At 33.0% G+C, this 19,197-nt stretch overlaps 1 protein-coding gene across 1 annotated transcript in view; it reads left to right on the forward strand.

Moving 5' to 3' along the window:
- The window catches only part of LOC124374404 (protein unc-13 homolog 4B), a 45,981-nt gene that overhangs the window by 9,941 nt on the left and 16,843 nt on the right, over nucleotides 1-19,197 (forward strand). The window contains exons 3-15 of the mRNA XM_046832624.1: nucleotides 7,086-7,247; nucleotides 8,408-8,474; nucleotides 9,318-9,429; nucleotides 9,982-10,026; nucleotides 11,065-11,224; nucleotides 14,083-14,262; nucleotides 15,070-15,294; nucleotides 15,600-15,721; nucleotides 16,029-16,172; nucleotides 16,507-16,644; nucleotides 17,095-17,146; nucleotides 17,381-17,544; nucleotides 18,096-18,312. Of these exons, the coding sequence (XP_046688580.1) occupies nucleotides 7,086-7,247; nucleotides 8,408-8,474; nucleotides 9,318-9,429; nucleotides 9,982-10,026; nucleotides 11,065-11,224; nucleotides 14,083-14,262; nucleotides 15,070-15,294; nucleotides 15,600-15,721; nucleotides 16,029-16,172; nucleotides 16,507-16,644; nucleotides 17,095-17,146; nucleotides 17,381-17,544; nucleotides 18,096-18,312 (1,788 nt within the window). The remainder of the gene's footprint in view (nucleotides 1-7,085; nucleotides 7,248-8,407; nucleotides 8,475-9,317; nucleotides 9,430-9,981; nucleotides 10,027-11,064; nucleotides 11,225-14,082; nucleotides 14,263-15,069; nucleotides 15,295-15,599; nucleotides 15,722-16,028; nucleotides 16,173-16,506; nucleotides 16,645-17,094; nucleotides 17,147-17,380; nucleotides 17,545-18,095; nucleotides 18,313-19,197) is intronic.

Consider the following 19,197-nt stretch of genomic DNA (forward strand, 5'->3'; position numbering starts at 1 on the left):
AAATCAAACAATAAAATAAAGAAAAAGTTTCTTGCCCTGTTTTTGTTACTCAGCATGCTCAAGCTGTAGTTTAGAAACATGTTTGGACAACTTCGCATATGTTTCTTGGTGTTCTGCCCTTCCTTTATATACAGTTGTAAAAGAGCATTATTGGCTGTGAAATATTTGCATGAATAACAGATTTTTATAGACCGTTGTGTTGTAAATCGCAACTAATATTATTTAGTAATAAAAAAATTAGTGCCCAAAGAAACGGAGTGCTAGATTAATAACATAAAAGATACTAAAAAAGGGCCTTGCCGCAGGATTTGAATATGAACACGTTAGTACCATCCCTTAACAATAAATTGTTAGCAACATTTTAAATACAATGAAACTGTATTCTTCAGAATCCATATCCGGGGTATAGTATGGTATAACGGCAAATAAATGATAATTATATGATTAATGTATGCATGGAATATTGTACAGGTCTGTAGGTTATTTATTTGGTACTAGTTTATTTCCAATGTTAATAACGTTATTTACAAGTTGAATGTCCAAGTGATGTTCAGAGTTAGTCCACTAGTACATTAGCTGTTGTATTTTGTGGATGGCTGTGGAGTAGGTTATCACTCTTCAGTCTAAAACGACTGATGAAGCGTGATTCAATAAACCAGATGAAATAAAAAAATGAAAAGTCTATAATAAATTTATCACTTTGTAGGTTAAGCTGTGAATAGTTCCAGACGTGAGGAGGTCTGTACTTTCCGGACAAGTAACACATATTAATAGTCTAACGAGTAATTTTAAGGGCGGTTTTCGACTAAAAGTGTGTTTAGTAGCTTCACTATGTATGATGCTGTGCTACGGTTCGGTGAAGGATTCCTAAGGAGTTCAGGAAAGTCTAAAAGTGGCTGTTTAGCTAAAGTCCTATGGCTAGGAATTTGGTCTAGTCAAACTACGTGATTCTTGATTGTGTTTTGTCTTTTATATAGATTAAGCGAAATCATACATTCTATTGGTTGCTTGACATTTAACTGACGGAGCCAGATAACCGCTAAGATATTTTTGCCTGGGTGGAAAGATTATGAGGGGGCGCGCATGGCCTTAATACCTAGTGGTGCAAAAATCCTGAATGCGGCCCTGATTGTAACACGGATATTGTGGAAATCCGTGTAGCCTCGACGGATTCGCCCGCATTTGTGTAATTCTGAACATGTAGTATTAATGTGAGACTAGTTGACTTGATTGCGTTCAAAGTCAGATTTCACTTTTTTGACAAATATATACATTACAATTGAATGCCACCAAAACGATTCCAATAATTTAATCCGTTTTTCAGCAAAACACAAAAATTGAATGTTTGCGAACCTCTCTTTTATTTACGAGTATTCTCCCGTCGATACCGCACTATTTTATACCGGAGATCAAAAATAAAATTAAGGCAGGTGTATCTGAAAATTGCACTGACGCCCCGTGGACCTTGCCCTCTAGGCGACTATTGTTAGCCTAGGAGCGCATGCCCGCCACCAGTGCCAAATGCTCTCGATACTTTCTCAGAATATTAGTTTAGGCGGTCAGCTTCTAACGTTTGTGTGTGTGTTCGTATGTGTTTCTCGGGTGGTGACATTGAATTTTTCATTCGAGTGGTTTATATTTTCGATTTTTCGGTAGTTTTAAATAATCAAGTAAATAAATTTTAAGAGTTTTTTGCAATTACAAATAATGTTTTTGGGTTTTAATTTGTTAATGTAGTGGATTTTGTTGAAACCTTAACATGGTTGTTTTATATATTAATATATCCATCATGGATATATTTATATAATGTTTGATTTTCTAAGAATTATAGTTAATCTTGTTCGACGTTTTTCATATTTTTTATTGATAGCCTAGTTAATTATTGTTTTAAAATTATCGTGGAAGATGCAAATGACTGTTTGAGCCAAAGCGGAACAGCGGTAGGGAGTGCAGAATTTTGAATTTGAGTAGTGTGATAGGAACTATTGCTTACCGGTATGAAGATGAAGGCGGCAGCGAAGTCCCACAACCAGTTCCGAGGTCTGAAAACCGAGGAGGTTCAGAGACAGACGAGTATGGCCATTCAGAACATGACAGTAAGTCGGGACTGATAAAATATATATTGGCGATGTAATCTGTGAAATTCATTAATTTATTAAGTATGATATTCACCTCTCTAGGTTTTATATTTCCGTAAAATCACCATACATCTTATTTTGTTATAACGCCAATATGAGGATTAGGCATTTATAAACAATTTGAATACTTCACAATACAAATTTCACTATTTACGTTTTATATATAACACTGCATTGAAAAAAAACTGGTACCTTTATTGTTATGATTATTCATTGGACAAGTAACAAAATGTGTTCAAGGTCCAATAACTATTAGCCTACGTGGTTAATTCTGCTCCAGTTATGTTTTACTACTCTTTGAAACACAGTAATATTTATCATGCGAGATGTTTTACTTTGAAATGGATTTTATAGTTCATTATTAGAACCTTTATTTTACTCCAAAAACATTATTACTCTCATGGAAAGAAAGTAGGCATTCAAATGTTGAGATTTGAGATTGTGATCACTTTTAAGTAATAACCCTGAAGTAATTTTATGTGAGGAATTAATTATTATTATTGTAAAAACAATATATTCAATCCCATAACCAACTTGACATCCTCAACAATTCCCAATAAGAACTAGTACGCCAAAAACTAGTAACCAAACAGCGCAATGTCCGGCTTGTTATGAGAATAAAAAGGTTTTGACCGGTATTAATAATAAAGTTTGAGTTGTTGAGTGTAAAAGGCGAATTAAATTTAAAAGGTGGGTATAAACCAGTACTAAACTAGAATGAATAACAAAAAAAAAACTTATAATACTAACGGAACTAATATGACTTGTTGTTGGTCATAGTATAAGAGCTTACGAGGATCGTCGCGCATGGAATTACACTGAAATGTACAGCATTATGTTCACCTTTATTGTTTTGATAAGTATGTATACAGACAACTTACTTTACAAGAATTGGCTTTGTTACTTAGTCTGCAGGAAAAGTTGTTGTAAATTGTCATTATGTTATGTATACAACTTGAAATCCGAAGGAACAACAATGAATCTTAGGAGGAGTTCCAGCGGCTTGACGGAAACGAGGGTTTAAATCACTGGACTGACTCCTACACAATTATTTTAATGGTGCGTAAACTGCGTTTCCTTGCCAGGAAATGGTGAACATAGAACAGCTCTTTGAACTGTATACGTTCATTACCTACTACTTTTGTCCAAAGTAGCCATCGAAGTGTCCTGACCGCCAGTAGCTTAGTACTAACTTGTTGCCTTAGCGGAGATAATTAATAAGTCAAATCTGTATTATGATAATCCGGAAAATGTATGAATAATATTAAGAAAAAAATGTAACTTTAATTTAAAATGTAGATTTAAGACGACATTGTTAATTCAGTATAACAATATAGTTAACAGTCATAGTTTGTTGATATCTTTCAATTTCTTAAAAAATATAAACTATTTTCTAAAACACCTTAGTGTGTATAACTGATATATATATTGCATTTGTATAGAGGTTGTATAAAAACGTTGAACTTACATTCTTGGTACGTTCTGTAAATCAACAATCAACACGTAACAATTTAGTATTCTCAAAATTACCATTGCTTTAAGGATTTGTTAAGAAGAGTGTGCCCAAAGCGTTCTTATGATTAACTTCCCCTGGTTAAGGATGATACCTTGCCAAAAAATTATGAACACCTTTGTATTACTTACTTCGTGCTGATCCGACTTTCCCCTTTATTGTGTTCCTCACACAGGCATGTGGCCCAAAAATACGCACAGAATAAAACTAATAAGATACTGACATCTCCTTTTATTTGATTACAATGTCGTAACATTTATACATATCTATCGGCGAAAATGTTGCAACAAACGCTCTTGTCATTACTGAACGATTTATCGCCTCTTTGAATGAACAAGATCAACATGTTTATTTACTAAAAAAAAATACATTCGCGGTATTTCAGAAAGTTTAAGGTTAGAGAGCTGTTGCAATTATTATTATTGTTCATCGGCAGTTTCTTAGGTAATAGTGAGGTGTACAGAGTAGAGATTTTTTACCAAGCCAAGTGATACAATGCGGTATAGCTATCACAATGGTAAAATGAACTAAAACAATTGGCCATTAATTAAATCAGAAGTTTAAACAATGAACTAATTTTACATTAGTATCTATTATTTTTAAAACAAACCTCCAAACATTGCTAAGTAATGTATATATAGTTACTGTTCAGTAGGCGGCTACTACTATAATAATAATAATAATTATATAACTAACACACCACATACTATCCTCCCGTAGCTCCGTAGCTTGTAGCCAAACTCGGGTTATGTTACGCACAGTTACGTTATATATTATGTAATCCACATATTAATCACGTAGGGATCACTAAAATAAAGGAAATGAACATAACTCTAATGTGGTTCGCATAAAAATAATAATGACATTAATGACAAAATCTTTCATTTGTAGTTATAAATTTCTGGATTGAAACTAGAAGTTTTGGTTTGGATTTCTTAGTAGTTTTATAATATAAATCTCCATTTTAAAATATTTTCTAAGCAGTAAATGGAATCCTACTATTAAACTAATTACATTAACTAAGTCTCTAGCTCAAAATAGGAGATGCTTTGACGAAGACGTGGAAGTGTGAGAGTTAAGAGGCTCGTCTTCTAAATACACACCAAGAGGTTTGTTTACAAATTGTGAAACCAGATTCAGATTGAGGCCAGCATTAAACAAACCGGGATATACCTATTTATAAATGCTGTATTGATGTTTACAGCTTATACTACCTGTCTAACATTGCAGCATCTGGCCAGATGCTGGGGAAATACCATCGCGTGTCATATTTCACCAACTCTATTTGGTTCACTGACCTGGTGCCAAATATTTTTAACCGGGGTATGGCTAATTTGTAAAATACCAGTTCGCTTGTGTCTTTTTTAAACCTAAATCTAGCTTCTTGTAAATAGTTTTTTTATGCCTTTTAATTTATACAAAGTTTACTCATTTACGTCAGTTGAATGTAAATCATGACTTTTAATTTTTCAGAAAGCAACAAAAACTGGATCGATTTTCACAACAGTAAATTAGGTTTATCATTTCTACACATATTGTTATTCTTACAATTGCACTTAATTAGTATATGTGTGCAATTTACAAATAAACTGTATTTAAATATAGCCTATACAAAAGGTGGTAAAGTACTTTCTATTCTTGACAAATCCTGAAAAATAATTGACTGTGTAATACATCACGATCACAAAGACATTTGATTTCAATCCAAGAGCAGACATCGTAAATAAGGCACAAGGGTAAACTTCGTATGGGCTGTAATTTCTAATTTTAGTTCTGCGTTAATGCAAATGGCTCGATACCACGGCACGAACCACGTACCAACATTACCGACCATTCCATGTCTTTGCATTTTGTTTAGCCTAAAATAGAACATTGCTGGGAATAAATTACAATGGCAGCGACTCTGTGCAAAGGAAAACCACATCAGTGGCTTTACTATTGTAGTAGTTTTAGAAAAAATACAGGAACTTTGGATTTCCTCGAAATTTTGCCACATTAAAAGTTAAATAAGTGTAAAAAGATGATAAGCAAGAACCTTTCAGTTTATACATAAATTAAAATGTGTAGGGATGTTAAAACTATCCTCCTACGGTTTATTTTTCAAAAAATCTTTTTAATTGGGGATTTACTTCCTAATAAAGTTCATATTCACATTTGTTTCGCACTTTCAGATTAAAATTAAAATCATTGAATTTTAAAAATTAGTTATAACAGGGCCATAACTGTTTTAAATATAGCTCTTTTTGAATAGGTGGTTGCTATATTATATTAGAACTATTAAACACTTAGTTCCTAGAACTTGATAACTCCATTGACAAAACAGAAAAAAATGGGTTTTAATAAGAAATGTTGTTGTTGTAGTTAAGTTCATTTCATTGAAACACTTGCCACTCCTTCGAAATATTTCGTGGAAAATTGTTGGCAAATACCACAACATCTTACATTCCACTATGCTACACTATATGTGGTGTGTCGAAATACTTGTGTTACCTACTCATATGAATTCTATGAAATATAGACTAGAATTGTAAAAATCAATTTTAAAAGAGTTTGTTTATTAATATAGTTATTGTAATTACTTTTATAAACAATACATGCGTATCTGAAACGTGTAACAGGATATTAATTAATCCTGAAAGTTTGGTTGATCTCCCTCGCTGGTTGGTTACAAAGCCATTCTGTTATTTGTCATATTGTCAACATGATAACAGCAGAAAGGTTGAGCTGTGACCTTAAAAATTTGTACAAATGTTTATCTTGACGCAAGGAAGATGCCAGTGGATTTTCGTAACATTAGCTTGAAGGAGAACACACCAGCTTTAATTTATCAGTATGTGGTGGCAAAGTATTAAATGTTGTACCTGGATATGGCATGGCAGCAATGGTATGTTTTTGTAAAATTACAATTTTAGTAATAACTGTGGATAGGAATGTGTGGTCACTGTGAAGACTGACAAACATATTCCATTATGGTGTTAAAAGGATTCCATACGGACATATAACTTTCCTAATATAACAGTGAGATAAAAAGTGCAAATAAAGAAGCCAGAGGCTGAAAGGTTGCTAGTAAAGACATGAGGTTGTGCTCAATAATACTACAATATCAAAGTTAGTAGGGCTGATGAAACAAAGGTTCAGCACGCAACCGGCTTCTTGACAACAATTCACAAAGTAGGAAGTGGTGCAGCATTAGAGATGTGGGTATATAACGATCAGAACTCTGTTATCTGAGTGCAGAACCATAAAGTAACACATACAGGTACGTTACTCTATGGCACAAAACTTGGTGACCCAATATTGAGTGTGCATCTATTTACTTGTTTATACAAGAGTAAAAATGGAAACAGTTTTCTTTCTTAACAGTTTTTAAAAGCAGTTTCTAGAACTGCTGACTTATCACAAAAGTACACTTATGTATTTCTCTTTATGTCTAGATTGAGGAGCTGTACTCGGAGGTTCTGTACGAGGTTATACACACAGTAGGCTGCATGGCAGAGGCAGAGGAGCATGATGTTCTCTTCCATTACTTGCAGAAAGCATTTCGTCTGGACCCCGAGAAGCATGAGCAACTACTACAGCAAGCCAAGGGTAAAGAGGTATGTTTTCGCTGTTTTGGAATTTGATGCAGTTTTTACACTTTCAAATGTCATAAAACTATACAACATATAGAATGACTTAGTGCTTAAATTTGTCATTTTTGTAAGTCATCATGGATAAATTAAGTAAAGAATCTATATGGACGTTACAGAAATCCATGGCCATTACCATTTGGTTAGTTTATATATTTTATGTTTAAACTTCCTTTGTCGGATTAGTTATCATAGTGTTTTTAATAGACTGTGATAGTCTGCCAAAAAGGAGTTCCAAATTTTACCTACTACTTACAAATGTTAGGTGATGAAATCCCAACTTTAATACCATGCTGTAAACCAAAGGAGATATTTCCAGTTTCTAGTCAAACATCGTTGAAATAGATCTAGATGTTCACTTTATATAGTTACTCAATTAAAATAAGCTCACCTACCTAAACATATTTTTATCTTTTCAGTATTATTGTAAACCATATAATTAATTGCACTTAAAAAATTAGAAATTATTTAGAAGTACATTTTTGAATAATAGTTAGTCGCCTTCTACCAATTCAGATATTAAAGATTTTAAAACACTGAGATTAAAAAAAAATATTAATTACTTTCCAACATAATTTAAAAATTCAATGGAAAATGGATATGTATAATCGTATTGTATAAACCATATTAATTTTTAACATAATTTCTTCTAAGGATTATACACATTTTTAATAGTACTCTAAATTTTTTAATTCTGTCACATAATAGTATAAACCAACGTTTACATAATTGTCGTTTAATTACACAATTTCATTCTAGCTGGAATAAAATATCTTTATAGCCAGCTATTTTTTAACATATGAATAATCCAATAAACTCTCATTGGAATAGTAAGGGAGATGTGGATTATACTAGAAACCTAACTATTTTAATTTTGTATTATTTTATAAATCCTTGGACTTTCTTTAATCAGTAATATACAACTGTAGCTGTTTACTCTTTTCCAAGTAGTTTGATGTCTTCAAACATTTTTTTGCTGAAGACCCACATTTGTCTCTATAGGTCCACTTTATTCAGGAAATCCATGTGTTGGACTGTTTATTGGTGTTAGGTGTGTAACCATTATTAAGTTTGACTCTTATGTCTATACTTCGTTTTATAATTAATTTGTATCTTGTGATTTTCAGCCACCAAATATTCTGTTAAACGTTCAGATTGTGGAGGCCAAAGAACTCAGACCGAAAGATGCAAATGGTATGTTTAGAGATTTTATTTTCTAGTTAGCTGATAATTCAATACGCTTTTATACACTATGAGTTTATAGTATTAGCAAAAAAAATTTTGTGAACATTAGGAATTAGAAAGTACTATGAGATAACAATACAGGCTGAAAAATAACTTGTTGTATAGTCCGTAGTATATATTTGGTTTCATGTTACAAAAAGTTAAAAACATTGTATACTCAAAACATAGAAAATGAAACAAACGAAGACAGGTTGGTAGACCTGCACAGTCCAAACATTATTGGTTCACATTAAATAAATTCTTCTAAATGTTTATGGTTAGGTGTAAGAGAGGACTTAATAGCCCTAACCTCACCAATTGAACAATTGAATGTTTCTCTGAGTGTTCAATAAAGACATTTTTCATTTCATTTCATGCATATTAATTATAGCTCTAAAATGAAAAATTCCCCTTAACTTTACCACCAATAATAACAATGTAAAAGTGGTAAATAATGTTAAAACAGATTTATAATTGTTCCTAATGGGTAATGCTCAAGAATGTCAAACCCAAACTCTATACAGTAGCTGATTGTTGAACAGCAAGAATACTGCAGATTGTAGATAGAGTAGGCTGGATATAGAAACCAAGTGTAAAATGGTGGATTAATAAACAGATGTTTAATAACTTCCATTGTAAACTACCATCACAATAGAAATTGGTTGTTTCAACAACATATTTTTAGGAGGTAAAATCTCCTGGGCCAAATGATGTTTTCAACTTTGATACAATTCTCACCATAGACGAAGGCCATAAATGTGATAGTTATATGACATGTATATAAATGGTATGTAATGCATGTGTCTGTTACAGGTCTAAGTGATCCATTCTGCACACTGTACCTGACATCAGCTCCCACCCATCGCTATAATACTTCTGTGAAGGAGCAGACACTCAGTCCCATCTGGGAGGAGCACTTCTCACTGTGAGTCTCTCTCTCTCTCTCTCTCTCTTTCTTTGCAAAATATCATGACAAGAATAGAATCTAACTGGACCATCATTTAACAATCACAGCATATTCTTCATGGTTGTGATGACTTGTCAAAGAATTTGCAGATGCAGTCTTGGGAATGAATCAGAGACTACCCATCTTAAAACTTTTGTAAAAAATAACCTTCTTTGAATTCTATCAAAGAACTCAGTCAAGCTGTCAATGATCTTACCATTTAGCTATAGATTTATAAATATTTAGAAAAAGTCTAATTTACCTCTTCTTTACATGGGGCTATTAATTTCCAATCTCTCACCCCAAAACATTAATTTTCTGGTACTTTAATCTCAACACAGTTCTGTTGTAATCATGACCTGGGGTGAAATGTGGAATACCACGTAATATGTGTGTAGACAGCACCGATCTCAATTGTCTGTAAATCATTTACCAGTGACACATAGTTACTGATCTAAGTTTTAGATCCAATAATTTTAATTATATACTTCTCAATGAAAATCAATTCACAATGAATCGAATATTTTACAGGCCAGTTGACAGCCCCGGTGAAGACATTCTCTGTCTAGAAGTTTGGTGAGTAAAGCCTTTGATTGTATTAGTTACACTGGAGATAACTCATCCAATGCTATAAAATTAAGGGTGAAAAAGTGAACAAACGGACTGCTGTTTGTGTAGTTAGAGGCTCAGGAACTCAGCTAATAGATATACAAATGATAACAATCAAAGTTCGGAAGGTTCTTATGGAGAGACAATTTGGAAAAGTTTTGTGGAAAATTTTTGAATTTGAGAAAATAATGATAATATTTATGAAACATAATCTAAATGAACTGACACTAAACAGCTATTTACACTTTCAGCTGAAATTTCCCAAGGAGGGGACGTTTGTTTGCATTAAAAGTTTAGAGAATCTAATACAGAAGGATGTGTAATTCACTCATGTATACAAATTCTAACCTACTTCTAAAAGGGAAATAAAGATTTTTAGGAATACTTTATGAATATAAACACTTAGATATAAATAAATTTATAATCATTCAAATCTTCAGCATTCAAGATTGTATTGTTTATAACAATTTTGCAAATGTACAGAAAATGTTCGGTAATATTGAACAATGGCTTTATTTTTCTGAGCTGAGGCAAGAGCAAAACACACGCTTACAAAAATTCAATCTGAAATTTCAATTTTAAACATTTGAATGATAGTTCTAGAATAAATACAGGACAAAAATGTACACAGTTTTTGTAATAGTATCTGATTTTGCATGAGCTGTAAAAATATGAAATACTTTTAAAACAGATTTTGATGTACAATTCAAAGTCTTAAATAGGTAATGGTATTGAACTTCAATTCTGTGAAGTATTTCTGTCCGTGATAATCTTATCACTAGACAGTGAATGGTTGTACTCCATACTTGTCTGTTAGCCAAGAGTGGGCTGACACTTTGCCAAACGTTTTGACAGTGTTTTATATATATATATATATATATATTAATTGTCACAATGCTCTTTGAAAGTCGTTTCAACAGCTAGATTATGACCCGAAAATATTCAGGTTTGGCAATTTTATTAAATGAGAATATATCATTGCAATTGTGTAAACTTTTGTTCTAGGGATTTTGACCCTGCAGAGACAATCAGAGAGAAGATGACCAAGATCACGGATGTCAAGGGGGTAAAAGGCCTCCGGAAGCTAATGAAGGAGATTGCTGTCACAGCCTCTACAGGGAAGCATGACAACGAACTCATCGGCAATGCCTTAATTCAGCTAAAAGTGTGTTTTTTAAGATTATGTCCAGTAATATTTTAATCTAATTCTTATAAATGTCTTGCCATATTCTCCTTTCATCCTGATATTTTAAAACCTTTTCACTTTATTTTATAAACTTAGAAAGGGTTAAAGATAATTTATTTGGCTGAGACTATAATGTGTATTTTTCATTGTGTTCTTGGTAAGGCAGGCCCGTTTTACCGAATAGGCACGATAGACACGTGCCTAGGGCGCTAGGCAATTGGCATTTTTGGGGGGGGCGCAAGAAATGGAAAAACACATTGCCGTGGTTGTATCTGCACGTATAATCATCAAACGGACTTTTTCTAGGCTGTCTTGAGCTGATAAGTGAATTTGATCTATTTCTCGCGAAACACATAACAACACATGGTAACAAAGGCAAAGGTAGTGTAATCTACATTTCGTCTGACATTTGCAGTGAATTTATTGAGATTATAAGCAAAGAAGTACTGAAACAAATCTTAAATGAAATCAAGCAATCTTGCTATTCATAGACTTCACACCTGACGAGTCGCACACAGACCAATTGGCTGTAGTACTGCGGTATGTTTCATTGCCCAATGCTTGAGCCAACGAACCCCTGATACAACTCTTACCGAGTGTATGCCACAAATCTGGAAGTTTGGAATAAGCAACCCTCAGTTTATTTGAGAAACTTGAGCTGGATGTCGATAACTGTCGTGGACAAACTTACGACAATGCATCAGACATGTTGGTCATATACTCAGGTCTTCGGGCAAGGAATAACAGCAAAAATGATCTTGCTGACTATGTACCATGTGCAGCTCATTCACTAAACCTTGCTGGGTGTTTTGCTGCCGATAAGGCGTGTCCAGATAACACACAATATTTTTTACATTCGTACAAGGGCTGTATGCTTTTTTTCTCGGTATCCACTTACAGGTGGAACATCTTAAAAAGTCAAATTGAAAAGAGTTACGAAGGAAAATCAAAGAAAGATTAGAGAAAGCTAATGGTAAAACCTCTGAGTGACACAAGATCTGCTAAAGTAGACGCTCTTCGAGCTTTAACAATAAGTCGACATGAATTAATAGATGCTCATGAAGGGCTAAATAAAGCTGTTACTCAGACACTATAAACACATGCACAGCCACTGAGTTTCTAAAATCACTTGGAAATTTCCAAACCACGTTATTAACAACTGTGATCTGGGACGAAATTCTCGAGACAGTTGATAAAACAAGTAACAAGTTTGACTCTTCAAAATCAAGATTTAGACCTATTTGGTTCTACAAAGGAACTTGAAACACTATCCTCGTTTTTGAGGGAAAAGAGAGATTTATTTGGTGATATCGAGTCCAAAGCATTGAAACTTGCAGAAAAATAAGAAGCTGTATATGACAAAGTAAGAAAAAGAAAGCTATTGTCCGATGAAAAGAAGGACAGAAGCATGTAAGAAACATCTCCTTGAGAAAGATCGAACTGGGGTGTTTATTGCCATTGTTGACAACATAGGTTCGCAGCTCAACAAAAGAAGGGAGGTCAGTAAAATCTCGACACAAGATTTAAGATCTTATAAATTCTAGAAGGGAAAAATTCCAAAGAGTTGGCTTGTAAAGCTAAACTGTTAGGAGAAGTATACAAGAACGATATTGATGGACAAAACTTTGCTCAGGAATGTAATCATTTCAAACAAGGCATGGTCTTGGAGAACCTTTCTAAGATCAAATATATGTACGCCTACATAAAATCAAACGGATTGGAGAACACGTTCCCCAATTTGGAGGTCGCTCTCAGGATATTTCTAACCTTATCTGTGACGAACTGCACAGCTGAACGTAGCTTTTCAGCTTTGAAAAGAGTGAAGTCAGAAATTAGATCATCAATGGTTGATGAAAAGATTAATGGCTTATTGTTGCTATGCGCCCAAAACGTCATTACTTTAAAATTAGACTAACAAACATTATTTACGAATACATTAGACTAACAAACATTATTGACGACTTTACATTAGAATAACAAACATTATTGACGACTTTGCAATACGGAAAACCAGAAAAAAGCTATTGCATGAATGTCTAGTTAGTCTAGTGGTAAGCCAACAAACCAAAAATAATCCAAAGAAAGTGTGATTAAACGAATACTATAAATAATGTACTGTAAATACTTCAAATGTAAAGAAGGGAGAATGGGTGTAACAGGTATGTTACATGCATTCCTACCAGAGGCCAGTAGAAACCTCACGGCTACCGGTTGCCAGTCCGGGACACGGCGGGTCCATAAGTGGTGGATAATGGGAAGGCTCTCGAAAAGAATCAGGATATTTGTAAAGGAAAGTTAAGGGACATTAAGTCTAAAGTCCCTCCCGAACCAAAACTGGCATTTCAGACTAAATCTAAATTTACGAGGTATAGGCGTTATGGTAGGGCTGTAGGGGGGGGGGGGGCGTAGTCAGCTGGCAGGGGTATAAAAAGGAGCGCAACTCTTCGTAGTGCCTAGGGCGCTGGCAGGGTGTAAAACGGGCCTGTGGTAAGGTAAATTAGTTCATCATTGGAATAACTACAAAAACTGTTAAAAAATACAGTAATTAAGATACTCTTCTTTGGAAGGGAAAAGTTACCAATTCATTGATAAATATTTTTATACTAACAAATAATTTTCATACCTTGTTTTTTCTGTGAAATATTTGAGTTTGAGAAGTGTAAAATTGTATGTTATATTACAAACGCTTTTAGATTTTCTTCATAACAACTCAATTTTTATTATCAGCATTTTACATAATTATGGTATTCAGCAAGCTTGATTACAATGAATGAAATAACTACTTAATTTTATTTCCAGTAACAATATTAAATACATTCTTTGATATTTTTTTTCAGAACATTCCAGCCACTGGACAAATCATGTGGGTAAACCTGGAGAAGAAGACTAAAGTCCGTCGACAAGGGATTGTCAAATTAAAAATTAGTTTTAGTTCAGAAAAGAATTCTCAGGTAGCAACTCAAGAACATCGACATCTCCTGAGGATATTTGCGTTACACGAAATTGAATCAGCACAGGTAATTAATACATATAGAATTTCTGAAACTCATATTACTTGCTCAAAATCATCAAATGCCTACACTAATATTCAAGGTGAGAACACTTTAAATCAATCAATCAAAACATTTTTATTTAAATTTACAGAAAGGTGTCCCAACAAATTACAAATAATTCATCGTTGGACATATAATTTGAGAACATATTTTTACGATAATGAATAAGATTTATTACTATATTATTAAGCAAATATATATCCCTTTTTTGTTATTCTTGCTTTTATTTTGTTTTGGAAATAAAATTCAGAAAAAAGTTTGTTAATAAAAAATTTTGTTTGAAAATAAATATATTTACATGTATATAATGTAAGGTAATAAATAATGAAACCAATGAGTACAAATCGTGTAGATCTTTGATTCTTTATCATTATTACTGTATTTTTATTCAAACCAATAATTTGTTTAGTTTGTATTACTAAGAATCACAAGATTCAAATTGCTTTGCTTTGTGTTTATAATTTTCAACCTAGAAAAATGTAAAATATGGAAAGTAATTCTTAAAAATTCTTACATCTTAATAGCAAAGATTGTTATTAAGTTATAACAATCTATTCAAAAAATCAATATGCCTTATCCATCACATTATAAAAATAAATTGCTCTTTTCAGTACTCAACACTATATGTATTGGTAGTCAGTTTTAAATTACAATTAATTGTAAGATGGTTAAAACTATTACAGTAATTTTCTTTGTGGAAGATAAGTACTGTGAAGTTTTATAAAATCAGCAATAAATATTATTGAAGCTAAATAAAATTGTATTTAGCAGTCAGAAGAGCCAAGTGAGTGGAAGGGAGAGTTCTCACCAGCTGCGGAGAATGTCCTACAACAACACGTGGCACAGAGTGGGATGACATCTGTAGACGAGGCTCTCGCACAGTGGACGGAGTACGCAGCAGTAGGCCAGACACATGCGGTCAGCATGGAGACCTTCCACACCGTTTTGCAGAAATTGACTCGACCCTTGGCCAACGGACTGTTCACTGATGAGGAGGTAGTGTACTTTTCAACATAACTTGAAATACATTCATTAAATGTATTCTTCAAAAGAATGACTATAATCCAAATATTACTAACAATTTGGAATTAAACAAGCTATAGTAACAACAAAATATGGAAAACCTAAACTACATCTAAGTGACTAAATATTAACTGTAGTTGCATCAAAGTCATCAGGCCAACAGTAAGAATATTTGAGTTATATTAACCACAAAGCTATAACACGTTTACAACAAAGGCTTGATTCTCAATTTTTAAGTGTAATAAAAATAAATATAATTTTTGAAATGTTTGTTCCAGATCAAATCATTCTGGGATGCAGCTAAGAAAATTTTACCATCATGTTTCAATGTAATAAAAAAACTTCGAAAATTGCCACCTGCTGAAAAGAGTACAGGAGCTTTACTAACAAATACATTAAGGTGTGTTCCTAGTAATTTTCAGTATTGTGTTTAGTAATAATTTTCTTTATTGTTCTTATGTAAAAATATCAATTTTGGTTGATATGTAATTTAAAAGTTGTTGACTAAAATCTACTGTTTAGTTTTATATTATTAAATGCTAAGTAACTTTATTTGTGAAACTATAGAGTAGTATTAAAATAAACTAGAAAACGTATATTAAGCTATTTTGTTTCAATATATTTTTAGAGACATTATTTAAGGACATTTTCTTTTTCTTCTAAATCTGTAAAACAGTAGTGGACTAATTTGTCTGTAACTTTGGCAGTATACTGTCGACATTGGTCAAACTGCAGCCTCCGGCAGGTACAGACCTTTTTCCCACTTCAGTATATGGCTGGCTCACACGAACACATAACTGCAATATCAGCACAGCTGTAGAGGATGCCATCACGCAAGCTGCAATCGACTGGTTAGTTTATAACAGTCCTTCATGTAAAATAACAGAGAATTTAGTTAAAGTTAACATTTTATTAATGTAGTGGAAATCTAAACTATATGAAACGCAGTCTATTGAGTCCTATATTCAGGTTAATTTTACTTTATTATTACAAAATAATAGAAAACTACTCCACTTTATGGCTGTATTCGTATTTTCCTAATTCATATAAAGTTAAGTTGCACTGAAATTTACTGTATGTAATGTTTTTAGAATAATTACTCTTAAAACCCCAATAACTCAGATAAAGCTCAACTTAATTGTTTGTGCCTGTCCATGTGAGGTATATTGAGTGTTGATTTTTCAGGTTCATCCACATCACTGATCACAATAAACCTGAAGACAATTCAGAAAAGGCTGTTCTGAAGCAACAAATCAAAATCATTCAGCTTGTCAGAACTGATCTCCAAAAAGCCATAGAGTTCCATGATAAACTATTTATCACGTAAGTTATAATCTTGATTTTTAAAACTAACAACAGTGAGATGTATCAAGCCATGCCTCAGTTGCCTTTCTAGAAAAATAGATTAATACAGTATTTGTGGCAAGGTTTTGTGTTGATTATGTTCTTATGTAAGGACAATAAGCAAGTAGCCGTATAGTTTGACAAATATGAAGCTGAACACTTCATTGTACGCTTGTGTTATGAAGTGCCTTAGGGCTTAATTTTGGTTCAATTACTTTATGACCAAATAATTGAGAGCCCACTATTTGATTAGATTTATTTCTTGGGTTTGGTATGTTGCATAAAGAAAATTGTTCTTACTATCGTAATTTCAAGTACAGTAAATTTGTTCAAATATCACAAAATGCCACAACTTCTTAACAAATTATTCAAACTAATGAGATGTTAGAAATCTTACACTATTCTTAGAGTTTTTTTTTTCTTTTACAGACTGCTGCAGGTTCCTTATGCAAAAACATTGTACACAATGTATGAATGCAAAGTGAGTACCATTATAATTATTGAGTACTAAACAATTTATGAGTTTTCCTTAAGAATTTAGGTCTTATTGTATGATATTGATACATTTTCATATTCCATTGAATAAGGTTACTTTACTACACTGTTTGAGAAAAATTTATATACTGTATTTGGTACTTCCAAATAGAATTATGCTCTGTTCTGTAATATTACTAATCTATGGTGTTGTATTATTTATTCTGTTCAAATTTGTCAGGTTTGTGAGATGACTGAACCCCTAGTCAATGACATATGTGCCACTCTCAAGCCGTTACGGTATAGTGGACGGCCAAGGCCTAATGCTGCAAACCTAGAAGATGATCCCTTGGCCCTTGGTACCAGCCTTTTCGAACTCTACCTCGCCTTGCAGAGGTTTGCCATGTGAGTATTTCGATTCAATTCCTCAATTCACTATTGCAACAACTTAAAACACAGTTTGTTTTATACTTATAAATATTCACAGTTTGTTTTATACTTATAAATAGTCACTATTTATAAGTATAAAACAAACTGTGTAAAAAAGTAGAATCAATTTTTTTAATACAAATTATTACTTTGCTTTCCAGTGTGATAAATGTTTGTAAAAAGATTTTACTGACAGTTTACAGAGTTGACTCTTATTGTGTTGATAATTCAGTCACTGAGCTTACAAGGAATGTTTGATTGGATAGATAGACTAACAATGCTGAAAGTAAAGGCAGAAATGTTGGTTATATTGTGTAAAAAAAGTGTCCTACCGTGTCAGAAGTGTGACAGAATATTTGTTTATAGACTAGGAACTGCTGTCTGCCCGACTGAAGCAGACAACTTCCATATCACCCAGTTTCACAGTTGGTTCCACCGCGGTGTGGCCCACTGGTTGGACATTGCAGTGTACAAGGCCATGCATCGGATAGAGCGTGCTGTAGAGCTAACAGAATATTTGTTTATAGACTAGGAACTGCTGTCTGCCCGACTGAAGCAGACAACTTCCATATCACCCAGTTTCACAGTTGGTTCCACCGCGGTGTGGCCCACTGGTTGGACATTGCAGTGTACAAGGCCATGCATCGGATAGAGCGTGCTGTAGAGCTGGATGAACTCATTCCCATCGATTCCACTGTCAAATACTCCTCTTCTGCAGTGGATACTCTACATATCTACTATCAGGTAGACTGCATAGAAAACATTAGCATGACACTTGATACTACCGTAATTGCTATTCTGAGGGTTTGTTAGTGAGCATAATTATGAACATACAGTTTTGTTTTAATTCTCTCTCATGTTTAATTTAAATTTGCAGTACTAATAAAGCTAATCTTAATCCATATACTCTTACTATATAATGAGATAAAGAGCAGGCAGACCCACATGTGTTATACTGACACTTCATTAGTGTTATGGTAAAGAAAACAAATCACAATTTAACGATATGGTTTCATTAAAGGTACCACTAGGTAAACACAGTAGTAAAGTCTGTTTAGCTGCAGTTTTATGCGGACTGTCATTCCAGTAGTACTTAAAGAATCATACAAGTGTTTAAAGGTACCGTTTAAGAAGATAACATAATTGTAAGAGCTCTTCCGATTGCTATTTTACTAAAGTGCGGCAAAAAAGACATTGGCATAATAATTATGTGTCTCTATGAAATCATTCTTTATCAACAGACAAGTTAAAAATAATGCTCTTTAAGTATTTAATAATAGTTTTAAATTTTGTTCTTTATACTACTGTACTTTGTAACACTTTGTAAAATTAAACAGAATGCATTAGTATGAGCTAAAAAACACTAATTATAAGACATTTAGAGTGGTTTTTAATTTTGGATCATTGTTATATGATCATATGATAAGATGGAATTGCATTATTTATATATTACCTTATTTTACTAGGTAAGAGAGTTTATGAATTTCCGGCTTATATGTCTTCCGTGGTATGTCTTATTAATTAATATATAATATTATACTTTATTAAACTTCTTATTGATGGATGTAATATAAATTTGTTTTAATACAAAGCTTTGATTCTGGAGAAGCAATACACATTTTGTATTGA

This window comes from Homalodisca vitripennis, chromosome 1 (genome assembly GCF_021130785.1).
Source record: "Homalodisca vitripennis isolate AUS2020 chromosome 1, UT_GWSS_2.1, whole genome shotgun sequence".
In the NCBI taxonomy this organism is placed as follows: domain Eukaryota; kingdom Metazoa; phylum Arthropoda; class Insecta; order Hemiptera; family Cicadellidae; genus Homalodisca; species Homalodisca vitripennis.